At 42.9% G+C, this 15,429-nt stretch overlaps 1 protein-coding gene across 2 annotated transcripts in view; it reads left to right on the top strand.

Moving 5' to 3' along the window:
* LOC114790460 (fidgetin-like) overlaps positions 1–8,739 on the top strand; it is a 30,790-nt gene extending 22,051 nt beyond the window's left edge. For both annotated transcript variants that reach the window (XM_028980547.1, XM_028980548.1), the window contains one exon: positions 3,561–8,739. In XM_028980547.1, coding sequence (XP_028836380.1) covers positions 3,561–5,764 — 2,204 coding nt within the window. In that variant the 3' untranslated portion in view covers positions 5,765–8,739. The remainder of the gene's footprint in view (positions 1–3,560) is intronic.
* Positions 8,740–15,429: the final 6,690 nt, after the last annotated feature.

Below are 15,429 nucleotides of genomic sequence, written 5' to 3'. Positions count from 1 at the left end.
GTTGATGAAGCTCTTAAAAATTATTATCACAAAGCAGCAATACAATGAAGAGGCATCATCATCCTTGCACACACACACACACACACACACACACTCAAAGAGAGACACTATTCACTGCAGTAGAATGCTGCATTTAAAACCACTGTACAGCTGTATGGTATGACATGTTGCCATAAAAGACTGAGATATACGGGTCTTGAATGAATGATTAATGATACGTGCAGATTTGCTCTAACAAACAAAGTGGCTATATGTTTTTAAGGATGTGAAAATAATAGACAGAGCAGTGACTGAGTATCGGTAGGCTTTGTGTGTGTGTGTGTGTGTGTGTGTGTGTGATAGAGGAAGAGAGAGGCAGAGCCAGCTACATGTTTTATTGACAGTTTCAGTAAATATAAATGAATCCAGCTCAGAGTGCCTTGAGGGCACAGGTGTGGATACCTTTCACACACACACACACACACACACACACATAAAACATGTTCATATACGGGATGCCACAAACACAAAAATTTTGTTACCGCTGGATGTGGTCTAGAGCGCCTTTGCTTCTGTCGGCAGATGGAAGTCTTCTCTCCGGTTTTAATATCAGAACGGTGTATTCTGGCACAGCGTGTACGGGCCTGCAAGCCATCATTTTGTCTGCCAGCGCTGTGCAGTGTCAAGTGTCACAGACAAAAATATTCCACTTTTTCCCCAGTTTAATTTCTGTTTTCATATATGCCTTTTTTCTGCGTGTGTGCATGGGTGTACATGCTCCTTTTTACTTGTGTGAGGAGGACGGCTTCCCAAATCATTCACTTCAAAGGGCCTTGTGACCGTTTTTTATCCCCCAGCCGCAGACGAAAACGGAAAGGAAAAATGCTGCAGACACAGCAGACAGACAGGAGAATTATGGATTATTAGTCAGGATTACTCTGACAGGATTAGGACGAGAGATTTTATCAAACTACTAGGCAGCATTATCTCATTATAACGCATGTTTTACTGGGAAAATATTCTCGTTTTTTCATGGAATACGCTTTCACACACCTTACAAATGAAAAAAAAAGTCAAATAAGTGTATTCGGACATTATTTCGTTTTTAGGGTGTCCCTGTTCGGTCCACACTCTGGACGTGTCACTAATCGGTCTTCGTTGTGTGTGCAGATACGGGCTCTAGTTCAGTTTCTGAGTGGAAGACCAGTGCTGGTCAGACCTTATTTGTCCTGCGGGACCATTCTCAGCACAGCAGCCACACAGCCCTGTTGGTGGGGTCTTGGTGTTGACTCGATGGGTTTTTTTTTCTCCGTTCGTGCCACCGCTGGATTAGAAGGGCTCCACCGCTCACAGCAGTCTTCTGATCTGCCAGGAGCTGCATCAGTTCAGTAAAATGCTGGAGTTTTTCCTTTTTTTTAAAAGGGAGAATGCAAGCGGTGGTCATCATCGCCCGTCTGACTCTCTGTTTGTGTGCGAGCGCCACATATATAATTAGAGTGATAGGTGTTGACGTGTGTGTGTGTGTGTGTGTGTGTGTGTGTATGTGTGTGTTGTTGGGGGGGGGTTATGTTCAGAGCTCATTACTGCTCTGATTCCATAAAGCTGTTTATGAAACACACTTCGATAATAAGCTGCTTCTCCGCTGCTGCAAATGACTGAAACCATAATGAGTATGATTAGGGTATCTCAGCATCACTCACACACACACACATACACACACACACACGCACACACACACAAATTACAGCCGCTCTACACAATAATGTACCTACAAAAAATATGATTGAAATTGGAGACTTAAAATGTGTGTGTGTCTGAAGCTGGGGGAGGGGGCTTACGGGACTGAAGAAGAAGAAATAAAGAGAGACAGAATCTTACAGACAGACAAAATACGTTGTTCTGTCAAAAAACTGCTTCACAGCTCACTGCGCGCTCCTTCTCAGCCCCCCCCTCTTTCTCTGTGACTTTTCACTGCGTCTCTTTACTGCGTGACGTGAGCCACACACATCTTTAAATGGTCCCATTTCACTACAACAGCACAGACAGTTGATGGGAACAATCTAGATATATATGGGGCCGTGATAAAAATGAATATTGATAATGATCATGTGGCTGGATTACAGTCATATTTATTTCTTTTTCTCGTATATTTTTAAGGAACGCAGTACTATAGGTGAGGCCGCTACGAGAGACTCCTCTAAGCCACTCAGAACAGACACACAGCGTGTGAGTCCTGCCTTCTTTGTTGAAGATTGTCGAGGCGTTGAAACAGAACACGATTGTATTTATTTCATCAGTTGGTGGCTTCCAGTCTGCATTTGGAATGTCACCTAAAGTACGTTCCTTTAGTCATCAAATATGTGAGATTTCAGTCATGTTTCAAACAAAGAATACTGTTTTTATTGTATAAATATTTTTATTTAAGCAATGTCCAATTTCTGAAAGAAAATACCAATACGTTAATAGTTCAATTACAATTGATACCAAAATTAATCTTAATCTTACCTCTCATCTAATTCAACCTAATTGAAATAGTGATTTTATATATGCATGCATTAAAATGAATCAGATGATGCAGTCGGGGTCACTGTGTCGACTGGCCCCGTCTTCCAGCGGCTTACACAAATGAACACAGTTAATTAGCCACGGGACTCGGGCTGGATGTCTGCGAAGCTGTTCTCGTGCTTCCCTGTTAGCAATCAAACACGTTCGGTAAAGAAATCTTTTAACACGGTACGAGCGCTCTCCACAACTCTCTTGCGGTATTGTGTGGGCTGTGTGTTTGATTGATGACAGCAAGCTGCGTTAGTGTTTGCAGATGGACTTACGGATTAAAGGAAATGGAGCCTCGAAAGCCTCAAAGGGGTGGCAGAGCGCACGAGGGACAGAGGGGGGGGGAAACACTGGCTTTGGCTTGCTGTATGATGAAAGCATTTGTGTACTATAGGTGAGGCCGCTACGAGAGACTCCTCTAAGCCACTCAGAACAGACACACAGCGTGTGAGTCCTGCCTTCTGTGTTGAAGATTGTCGAGGCACTGAAAGTATAAGCCATTAGGCCGCGGCGTGCATGTCTGTCTGCCTGGGTCTGTGTGGGAATGTATTTATCTCACAGCTTAGTCTTACTAGACAAAATGTCTATTTACAAAATGCATTGTAGGCTGAATGAGTTTGTCCTGCATGGGACTTTCCTAGTTGCTGTTGCACAGCTGTTTAGCCTTGGCATTTAAAAATGTGTTTAATATGTATTTTAATAGTATTCTGAAAGCATTACTTTTTTACTCTTTTATGTACTACTGAATTCATTTTATTCAGCATTCAGAATCACCACCTCTTTTAGCCCATGCCCATATTATGTGAAATATATATGGGCATAGCATTTTTTTCAGCATTGTAAATGAACAATTGTCAATTTATTTTATACACTTGGCAATGCATGGACATAGATCATGGATATAAATTCAGCGAATGTGATTTTTCAGATGTCCTCGTGCTGCATGGTAATTCATTTATATGCATGTCATTTGTTCATAGAAATGAAGATATTCCTAAAATGTATTGATTGATTCTGGGATATTTCAGGTGTGAAAATGCAGTGGACCCCTGAGCATGCACAGTGGGCGGAGCAACACTTTGACATCACTTCAACCACTCGCTCACCATCCCACAAAGCTGAGGCCTTCCGCATGCAGAGGGCAGGGTCAACGTCCATGGCTACCGCGGCGGTCGCCGGATACCACTACAGCTGGGCCAATGATGATATCTCGGCACTGACCGCCTCCAACCTTCTTAAGAAGTACGCTGAGAAGTACTCGGGCATCCTGGAGGTGCCAGGGGAACGGGTGCTGATCAGCACCTATGCAGACATGCCAACAGGCACTAGCATTCCTGCAGGGCCGCAGAGTGGAAGGAAATCAGAAGGAGATCCCTGGGTGGAAGGTGGAGTGTTCCCAGTGGGCTGCGAGGTGGCCGTACCGGGGAAAGTGGGCATGGCCGTGTCAGATGTTTCGGTCAGTCTGTGTAGTTCACCAGGTGTGGGCAGCAGCGCAAGCATGGCTGAGCAAAGTTTCTCCAGCAGCAGCTGTGCCAGCCAGGCTCTGGCATCTCAGGAATACCCAGCCTCCTCTGCTGTCGCTTATAATGGCTCCTACCTTCACGCAGGGTACAGTGGGCATCCTTCGCCACTGCTCCAGCCGCCACCCCCTTCTCACCCTGCAACATGTGCCACCCTGGTACCATCAGCCTACAGCACCACAAACTCTCCATCAAGTCTGCCTGGGTACAGCTATCCCCCTGTTTCCTATTCTGCCCACCACCAGAATGCCGCTCCTGGTTACAGTCCACCTCCTCCACCACCCTCATCCTACCTCCCAGCAGGCATTGCAGCACCTACCCCTTTGCCCCCTTCCTCCGCTATGCCAGGGTACACCTCTTACCCTCCGGCCCACAGTCTAACACCCATAGCACCCACCCCTCTCAACGGATGTGGCACCAGCTCCCTGAAGCGAAAGGCCTTCTACATGATGGGTCAGGCAGACGTGGTGGAGGCCTATGGAGACTTCACCTACAGCCAGCCACCCTCCTCCAGCCACAGCCCCTTGTACAGACTGGCAGAAAGTGGCAGTGCCAATGGAAACAGTGGCTTTGAGCGCACCGCTGAGGCGGCATCTCTTCCTTACAAGCCAGCTACGCAGCCGCCGGGCAACAATGATCCTCAGAGTGATTTTGGGGGCGCGGCTACCCCCCCAGCCTACAGCAGTGCATCCAAAACCAGTCGCTCAGTGGGAGACTCCTATGGCAACTTTGAGTCTCCCATCACAACAGCAGCTGTTAATGGGTCGCCAGTGACGACAGCTTCCTCATCAGCAGAGGAGCGTCTGAAGGGCCTGGACCCCCGTGTGCTGGACCTGGTGTCCTCTCAGGTCCTGCAACAGCTCCCTCTGCTGGACTGGGGGGACATTGCAGGACTGGATATGACCAAAGCTGCCCTGAAGGAAGACGTGCTCTGGCCAATGATGAGGCCAGACATGTTCGGCTCTCTTACAGACCAGCCGCAGCTCCTAAGGACCCTCTTGCTGTTTGGGCCCCGTGGATCAGGGCGGACCCTCCTAGCACGCTGCATGGCCAGCCAAATGGGGGCAACCTTCTTGCACCTCCGCTTTTCCACACTGGTCACCAAGTGGCTTTCAGAGGGAGAGAAAATCCTTCAAGCAACGTTCCTGCTGGCTCGTGCCCGCCAACCGTGCGTTCTCCTCTTGAGTGAGTTGGAGGTGGTCCTTGGTGTTCAGGACCTCCATGAAGAGGCTCTCATCATCCAGGCCAGAAGGGAGCTGATTGCACAACTGGATGGGCTACTGGCCTCGTCTGAGGACGGACAGGTGCTGGTGTTGGGCTCATCAAGCAGGCCACAGGAAATGGATGAGCAAGTCATCAGGAGATACTTCAGCCGTAGGGTCTTGGTACCTCCGCCAGATGGACCGGCGCGGCACCAAATCATCAGCCAGAACCTGTTGCAACACAACTACTGCCTCAGTGAGGAGGAAGTTGGCCTTCTGGTGCAGCGGACTGAGGGCTTCTCTGGAATGGAACTCAGCCGTCTTTGCCAGGAAGCCCTCAGGGCAGCAGTAGAAGCTGGAAGCCTGGAGCTATCGCTCTCCTCCATCCTGCCCTCTCAGATCCCTCCAGTCACCTATCAAGACCTGGACAGCATCCTCCGCAGAAAGCAGCCTAGCGTCTTGCACAAGGACATGGACGCCTACACAGACTGGAGCAAAATGCTTGGCTGAGGACATTTCTGTGCTGGACAGGCCTGGCTAGTGGTGAGGGAAGCGCGCGAAAGAGGGAATTTCACCCACCTGGTCACACTGACAGAGACTCTGAACTTGCTTTGGGCTCCAACTGTGACCAGGCACTGCTAACCTTGATGCAAAGAGACAGAGAGTTGCGTGTGATTGTGTTTGTGTGTGAGTGTCTGTGCGCTTTAAATCACTGCTGTTGTTGAGATTTCATTTGCGCTGAAGTGCCTGAATTGGTGCTTCCCCTACCCCCCTGAATCCCGTTTTTTCCAAAAATACGCCATTATTGGTTTTGCATCTAAATCTTCATTGGTGGCATGTGCTAATATCCAGAGCTTTAAAAGGCCCAGAATCACTGTTACCAAGGGAGATGCTCTCGTTTTAGCCATTTACTTAAAAAAACAAGTTTTACTCAAAGGGTTTTGTTGAAATCATCTGCACATGGATCATAGAAATCTCTCTTTTGATGTCCTGTCCTAAAAAAAAAAAATGGAAGAAGAAAAAAGTAAAAAAGAACTCAGGAATGTGTTTGTGAATTTGTATAGTACCTCAGAAGAATGTGTTGAAATGAAAGCACTCAATACAGTTGAGCCTGTGGTCTGTTAAAGTAAGTTCTGCTTGGTTTGAAATCCTCCTTTACCTCAAGTCAAGTGGTTTGAGGATTTGTAAGCACGGTTCCCCTGCTGACTGCGTCCTGAAGGTGTGGGGATTAGATCAAGAGCAAAGTGAGGTTCACGTCTGTATAGCAGTGTGTTTTACATTCAATCTTATCTGAAAAGGCATTAAATATAAAATATTGGGTCATCCCAACTTCTTATTAGAAACAATACCGTTACAATGTGATGCAAAGGACTATGATCAAGTAAAAGGAATGTTTGAAGAGTGGACTGGAGTTGCACATTTGAACATTTAAGAACGGAAATCTTGACTGTGATCATGAATGGGATGAGAAATTGTACATCCAGTCTACTGATGAGAAATCCTACATCCAGTCTACGGAATCAGAACCACAGAGCAAATCTTTTAATGAATCAGTTATAACGTTTGCTTAATGCAGTAACCATGTGGAATAACTGCGTGGGTCCAGAAAGGCTAAAGGGCTGTTTTGCCCTTCTAACAATAATTTGGTTTGCATCACTAACATTTGCTACAATTTATATGTTTATAAATTGAAGAGTTGTACCATTTTTTGATTGTGCAGGTGAGTTCTGGTGAGAATACAATACATATAATCAAGATTAAAACTGGTCTATCCAGGCGGCCGGTATGACGATGTACTGTGTTAACTGTGGGGAAAAGAGGTTTAATCAGGCTGATAATATGAATTACAGCCTCTCATGAAGTGTCTACCCAGCAAGGTGACGATAGGGTGACAGCTGTCCCTACAGTGGAACTTGTCACTTAGTGAAGCGAAACATATTCAGGCAGTAGAAGTATCACTTCTTGTTACACTAGACAACTGGTTGTGATTAATCGACTCACTTCTCTCTCTTGAATGTTTCACGGATTCTTGTTAAAATACCCACTGATCAAACATATACACATACACTTTAAACCGCACATGCACAAATCTAATGGATTGCTTTTACCCACAAAGCACATTACGGGGCATTTGAATGACAGTGAATAGGTCCACTATTACAGTTTACACACAGCACTCTGAAATACACCCTCTCTCAGATGTTCAGACTTTTATGTATTTCATCGGTTGTTCTTAACCCACCTGAAATGATTGAATGTATTTTGATATTTTTTTATTTGTTATTTTACTGTTGTCTTTTGCTAAGCACTAATATTTGGGGTTCTGCTGTACAGTATTACAATGGTGCATTCTGGGCCATGGTGTTTTTATTGTTGTCATTTTTTTTTTTTTGCTGACAGTATTGTTACTGACCATATAATGATTGCATTACTAATGTGAATGCAGGTGTTATTATGTTGTCTGTCATCATCTTGTCTTGAATTTATTCTTTCCAGCTTTACCACACTTAATGCAACTGATGCAATTTACTTTCTTTTCTCCACTGACCATAACTCCAACTGTGAGACCAACAACCAACACACCAGAGTTTCGTCCAAGCAGCACTACTGTCAGCTATTGATAATAGCATTTTTCTCCAGAGCTGTGGTCATACAGCTTTACCCAATGCTAAATAAAGGGCACTTTTAAAAGATCCATACACACATTTGATGACGGAACAAATCTTAACAAAAAATTAATTTTTGACATGTGTTACGCCTGACACGTGTTATCTGAAAATATGATTGCTTGTTATATAAGAACTCCTCTCATTGTAAAATGTCTTTGATGCTTTTTGAGTACATGAGGGGATGACATGCAAGATCTTCATTTGCTAGAGGTATTTTCTACATTTAAAATATTGGTCAGAATATAGTGTGATAATTAAATTTTCAACTATTTACAGTCTTATTTACAACTATTTGTCAGTCTTCTTACTAACAAGTGTGGTGCACAGACAAAACACACACACTCACAACAAAGCACAGCTGGTCATCACTGTATTGACATTTGTGTTGTTAAAGATGTGCAGAGGCGTCTGCATCCAGTGATTTGTGTCTGTTCTGTTTCTTTTTTTAAAGTTAAAAGAAATGTGTTTAATACCCTCTCTACCTCATTGCTACATCTTTTAAATGTAGTGTTTAATTTATGTCTCACCGAATGTCATGCAAAATACACACCAACCAGTGAATTGAATCATTTACTATGTGAACAGACATTTATTTTGATTTGGAACAGTCTACCTCAAACAGACTGTCAATACACTGAACGGTGTTAGTGTCATTACTATAGACATAGCGCAAGTGTGTGTGAGCGTGTGTATGTGTGTAAATGTATGTGTGTCATTTTATATCTAATCTGTAAATAAAAAGACTTGCACAAGCTGATTCTGGGTCTACAATTGTAATTATTGTATATATTTCTATACATTGCCCTGTTACACATGTGCCACTCATAGGTTTGTATGTGTGTGTGTATGTCTGTCTGTCTGTGTGTAATCTCCATTGTTATGGTCAGCCAAAATGTATTTTCCTGTATTCTGAAGAACAAAAAGCAGTTCATTAAAGATGGCATTCTGGATTACCAGTGTTGTGGTGTTTTATATAGAATATATTAATTAATGCTTTTATTTTACATGTTAACTGGCATAGGTGTTAAGGAGCACCAGCTGCTTTTTTCTTTCATTTTAACCTCCTTTGATCCATCCACGCCCATCATAATTTCTCTTTTTGCTCTCCTGCATAATGTTTGCGCCTATTTCTCTCACATTTCTCCCTGTTATAAAGTTTAAATGAAGCTTTGCTGCAACAATTTATGCAATTTATTAATGGAAAGTGGACTTTCCTTCTTGTTTTTCCCAGTCTTTTTTATTTTCTTTTTGATGGTGTAATTACATGGTTGATGGTGTGTGCGTGGGAAGGCCCTTCAAAATTAGCACAGAGCTACACAATATACAACATGCCGCCTGCTTCTCCCTCTTAATCTTCATTGCTATCATCTCATCTTCATATTTCTCTATCATTTCCATAAAAGTACATTGTTTAGGATAGTAGACAGCAGAATCCAAGACGTCGGGTGTAAATGTGTCGTTCTTCTGTGGTGTCTGTCTGAATATTGTCTCTGGTCGTCTTTATTGCATCTGGGGCCATTTAAAGGTGGTTTTAAAGCGGCACAGCAGTTTTGTTACTGAACATCAGTTCGTTTCTAGTTGAATGTCTTGATATTTCAAGAATCATGAATCATCCATCTGTCCGCAAGTCTGGTTCTGCCTCTTACCGTCTGTTTCTGTGTCTCCTATACCAGACCCTCCCAACACCCCCCTTCTCTCTCTCTCCCTCTCTCTCCCACACACACATATTCACACAGAGAGATCACCAAATGGCCAGATCAGGCCGTGAACAGATGCCGGACTGCAGTGTGAATGATGATGTTATTGATGCCGGGCTGCTGAAAGAACCGTGGAACCTAACCCTGATGTGACATTTCCCCCTGTGTCTCCTGTACCCTACGGACATGGCTTTCACAGCGAGAAAGCCTTCACTGTGTGTGAGTGTGTATGTGTGTGCGTCTGTGTGAATGTTCATGCACATGTGAGTGTGTGTGTATGAGAGACATGGGCTGAAACGACAAATGCTGTCCTTCAATGGTGCAGCCTTTCACATAGTTTGGTTTTGTTCACTCCTGTCTCCTGTATGATAGTTGAAGTTATTCTGTATTTTATGGCCTTGTATTTTCAATGGTCAGCTCCTGTGGCACACACACACACACACACAAACACACTCAATAAAAGGAACTCCAGTTTGCTTTTTGCTCATTTTTCACATTTGTCTTGTAAAATGCCTGGCTATTCACACACATATAGTGCATTCACTGTATCTCAATCTCCAACACTGGATCCTGTGTGATGCAAAGATGAGTCTCTCTCTCCCTCTTTCTCTACTGTGCCCTGTCTCTATGTGTCCTCTGCACTACCATTAAAATATGCAAAGTGATAATATCCCATAAGTAGCCTTAAATGTGCAGTCTATGTAAATGAAATGGCCCCGAGCTCGCGACAAGAGAAAGGAATGAGAATAAATTATGCAAATCGCAGAAAAGGACCTGACCACTTGAAAGCATAATTTTCCTATAATAAGCATACTGTTTAATTTAATATTTTTTCTGTCTCTTATTAAAATTGACAGTTCCCCTTGCTGTGCGTCCGATGGCTCTCTCTGACACTGGGTTTACCGATGGAGCGCCATGCTAAATGCTAAAGCATTTTTCAGGCCGGCTTTTTGGACGTCGGTTTACGTCCATGCAGAGTAATTATGAGTCTCGGGGAGCAGAAATAAGCTTTAATTACCACGTAATTGGCCCTGATGGACGCCAGCAAGCGTGAGGTGCACCATCCATCACTGCCAAGCCCCTCCACCATCTTTAATACTCTTTCATTTGCAGCCTAACCTCTGCGCAAAGCCATGCAAATGCCGCTAAAAGTTAATAGGACCTGTCTCTCCGACGCTGCAGCAAAAGCCGAAGCCATCTTGCTCTTTCCTGTCTTGTCTCTCCTTCTCCTCACCTCACGGTCCTCGTCCCTCCCCCTTCCCTCTACCATGTAGCAGTCAGTGGTAGTCAGTAAGCTCGCTGCATGGCCACTCTGCTGTTAATTGGGAGCAACACTTATAAAGTTTTATCTGTGCTGCACTAACAGTGCTTCATGCTGACAGATCTTAAAGTAGTACACAAAGTGTATGTGTGTGTGTGAGTGTGTGTGCACGTGTGTGTGTGAAGGGAGGCCAGGGGCCCTTCAGACGTACTTAATCCATATCCTGGGGGGGTGCTGGGTGAAACTATATCTTTATTAATAGAAAAGTTTCTCCCTCTCTCAGTGTTGTGTGTGTGTGTGTGTGTGTGAGTGTGTGTTTGTGTTCCTATTTACCATTTTAACACACCGTTTGCTGAGAAGCTGCTACTCTGAAAATCATTTGGTGTAAATAAAGCTTCAAAATGGCATCAGTGGCCTCTTGTTCACACATTCTCTTGAACATGAACACTCAAACTCACATCAGTAGCGGATTTTTCTTGCATTTTGCCTGATTGGAACCAGCATGGATGGTTTTAACTCCCGTTTCATTTTCTGTCAGCTTGGTTAAACGCTTGGTGAGTTTTTTATTATCATTATTTATGCAAATGACTTCAGCAGCCTTGTTTTAACTGAATGAAGCTTCTCCTTATAAATCACAAGAACACCACTGGTCCCAGTTCACTCCTGTGTGTGTGTGTGTGTGTGTGTGTGTGTGTGTGTGTAATCTGCATTTTAATAAGCCGTAGGTATCTGATCACTTTGCTGGCATTGCGATAAGGGCCTGTGATTTAATGAAAGCTGTCTTTTAATCTTTCCCAATTATCTACATGCTATTGTAGTTATGTTAAAATTAGTCACCATTCATTTCCACAATCTGAAATTTTCAGTTTAATTGTCGCACTTACAGTCATCATGATTTTACAAAAATTCCACAGTGCGCAAGATTTGCAAATATTCTTGCTCGTCTTTTATGCATAATGTGATGCCAGTGCAGTCTTGGACAAGCCAGGTGCTGCACATCACACACGCAAGGGTTCTAATTACACTCTTTTATTTGTATTTTGGCCATTGCACCTCTTTAAAATCCACATTTATACATATCGGGGGCTTGCGCCTCATTCACACCCCCTATCCACACCCCTTGGAGCCCCAAGGAGGCAGGAAGAGACCTAGAGAGAGCTGGAGGTGTCCAGCGAGGATGAGGAGACCAGCGGCAACGAGGTAGATTGGTGGGGACTGAAAGCAAAGATGTCCTGCCTGCCAGTCCCTGCATTTATAAGGGCAGGCTGGAGCAATGCCTTGCTGTTTGGGAAGGCAGGGCAGCCGCTGCAACTGCTCTCAACACGCCTCCATCCCTGTCTTAACAAGGGGCGCTGCCTGAGATTCCCGCCCCGCCGTTGTTCCTGAGCCAGCAAGGGGCAATTCCGGAGTGCCCACATCACACATGCCAGGGTTCTAATCACCCAGCTGATTCTCACTCAGTATCGGTGAAATGCAGACTTTGTCATTTGATTGATTTGAAGTATTAGCTATTTATTTAGCACATATTGTAATAATGATCAGGAAACATATGATTTACACTTCATTACATTACTTGTTCTCATACTTTTTTATGTCTGTCTGTGAAACAATTCATTGTTAATATATCCATTAATGTGTATTTAAGCAAGTCATATTTTAATGCAAAATGAAAATAACACCCACAATACAGGTATTACATGTAATTAATTCCAGTTAGATTGTGTTTCTATAGCCCAATATTTATTTCAAAATGTTATTAAAGAAAGCTTTATACATTCTTGAAGCCATTTGTGACTGATTTTGTTTCATTTTATGACACTGCACTGTAAGTATGGGAAACTGTGTTTCATTGCTTTTATCACAACACAGATTCTTGTGTCCAAACCCTCCCTGCACAGTTGCAAGAAAGCAATATGAAGGTCAAACTCACTAAACAAACACCTGATATGTATAGTTCAGCAACTGATAGTTTGAGCCTTAATGGCTAAATTCTGTGTTACTACAGACTTTATTAACACAGAAGAAAAAGAATTTCGGTGTTTACTGAGGAACATTTAAGGGAACAATAATTAAGGTTATTAACAATTTAAACAGTTTTAATTCCATTTCCAGGTATTCATCAAACACCCACATATTTATTAGTATTTAAATCTGGCGGTATCTAACGATAAATTGTTTTGCTTCTGGACATGAAAAAAAAGTTGTTATTAGTATTCTAACCTTTTTTTTTTTGCAAACTTTTTTCCCATCTATGTTATTCATTCAAAATTCAGATGAGTACTCACTGGCTTTAAATAAAATGTAAGGTGCTGCTAATGTTAAGCGACAGTGGGCATTTCAAAAAGTGTGAAGTCTCATATTTTTGCATGCAAATTATGAATCACATTATGATAATGTATTATGATAATGAAGTACATCTTTAATACATGACATTGTGGTATTAATAACCCATTAAAGTCACCCCCTCACCCCCTCTAATACTGTGTGAGGCCAGGCATTTGTAATGAACTAATTAGATTGAGTTTTCATTCAAAGGGTTGCTGTAGAAAACCCATTTCAACCTTTTCTAAGAGCAGTCGGAGTTTGTTCTGTTAAACTCAAGGATTAATTGTGACAAAGCATTGAGCGCTTCGTTGCTTGCCTGTAAATAAATCTGCAGCTGTCTGTCAAATCACAGAGGGACAGCAGATGACAACATACGGGCATGTGCGAATGTATGAAAGTGCGTGCGCGCACACATGTACACAAACACGTGTATGACCTTCTACGTCTCAGTGTCGGCGTTTTGATGGCAGACAGCTCTGACTGCCTCTGTCAACACTCTGCTCCCCAGAACGGCGAGGACGGCGACGCGAGCCTTGTCGTCTGCCGCCGTCTTCTGCGTTGCCGGCGAATCTGAAGTGTTTGATCCTGTCGTCCTCAGGAGCCTCCACGTGAAGTCTCTTTAGTTAAAGTTGCTTGAAGAAGCAACCTCCAACACAAAGTGTGGCTCCACCGCAATCATTTCACTCCCACTTCATCACACAGCAGACACTAACAGACACACACACACAGAGAGACACATGTAAAGACTTTTTTTTTTTTTTAAATGCTTTATGTTGCCAAGTTTTTGCTTTTGAAAGCTCAGTAAGATGTCCTCAGTTGATGATTAAAAGGTGGGCACTGATACACACACACACACACACACACACACACACACGCACACTGCTGCTGTCTTGCTGATATTTTCTGTGACAGAAAGCAGCCATTTATGTGGCATACACGATCATGCATCTGCTCTCTTTCACACACAAACCACGGGGCAGATATGAGTAATAAAATTTTCATGCCTGTGAAGACAACAAAATCAATAAACAAAGGATGAAATTAACATATTGTCTGTGTTATTAATGAATCAATCAATCAATGAGCAAAAAAAGGGAATCAATCAGCAAACCCCTTTCTCTGTATGCATGCAGAAAGAGGGGACTGTGGAACTGTGTATTTCACATTGTTCAATTATCCAGGCAAGCTGTGACTAATTAGCTGCGGTCCTACTTAATGGGCATTAAAAATAAAACACTTTCATACCTCGATTCGTCTCCTGACCTGCTTCTCTGAGCTGTATTAATCATTCCCAGTGACTAATGTTGCTTTTTGTATAACAATGGTACCTAAAGGCAATTGCTTTTTAAAATATCTCAATTAGAGACGTATTTATGGTGCTTTTATGAGCCATGGACCATTTTCATGCTGGAACAAGAAATGCCACTGAGAGCAAAACAGTCTATTATATGTGGTTTTAGCACATAATTTTAATTTGCTTTTTAAAAACTGTAATATGTTGCATATTTATTAAGGTATTATGGATTTTAAAGGCTTGGCTGTTCTAATACTAGATCAATTGATATATATTTTTTTCTTTGCTGAAGTTATAGGTGGTGGACAAATTGGTATGTAATGCATGAATTTGTGTGTGTGTTAGTGCACGATGAATCACTGAGACCAGGTCATCCCCTCATCCCTGGACCCTGTAGGTTTATATAGTGAAAGACTCCTGGGGATGCTGCAGTATAACTTAACAGCCCCGCCCAACCCAGAAACACAGAACTCGTACATACGTAGATGCCTTTGGAGGGGGAAAAAAATGGAATAATTATTCTTAGAATTATGTTATAATAAAATGTCCTCATTTCTGTCATTCCTGACATTTATCTTATTTTAAACATAACATTGCTTTGTAACCTTTCCTTCCTTCTTTTAATTAGCACAACTTTGTTCGTACCACACCGGTGTGCGTTCAGATGTCTGGCGGGCATCCTTGTTAATATCCTAATTGCCACTTAACGTCTTTAATTGACTCTAATTTTGAGGGTCGCTATTAATTAGGGGTCGAAGTGAAAACACAAATCTGCATAGAGCGGACAGGAAGGCCGTCCCTTTTTCTTTCCTCAAATTGTGCGACTCAAACCTCCCTTGCCCTGTCACTGGCCTAAAGCCCTAATTCTAATCTGGGAGAGTTAATAAGGGGACGTATGTGGAGGGGAGGAGGAGTACATGTCAATCACT

Source organism: Denticeps clupeoides, chromosome 5 (assembly GCF_900700375.1).
Source record: "Denticeps clupeoides chromosome 5, fDenClu1.1, whole genome shotgun sequence".
Taxonomy (NCBI): domain Eukaryota; kingdom Metazoa; phylum Chordata; class Actinopteri; order Clupeiformes; family Denticipitidae; genus Denticeps; species Denticeps clupeoides.
Note: the sequence above shows the minus strand (reverse complement) of the source record. Positions and strands in the feature narration are given on the sequence as shown.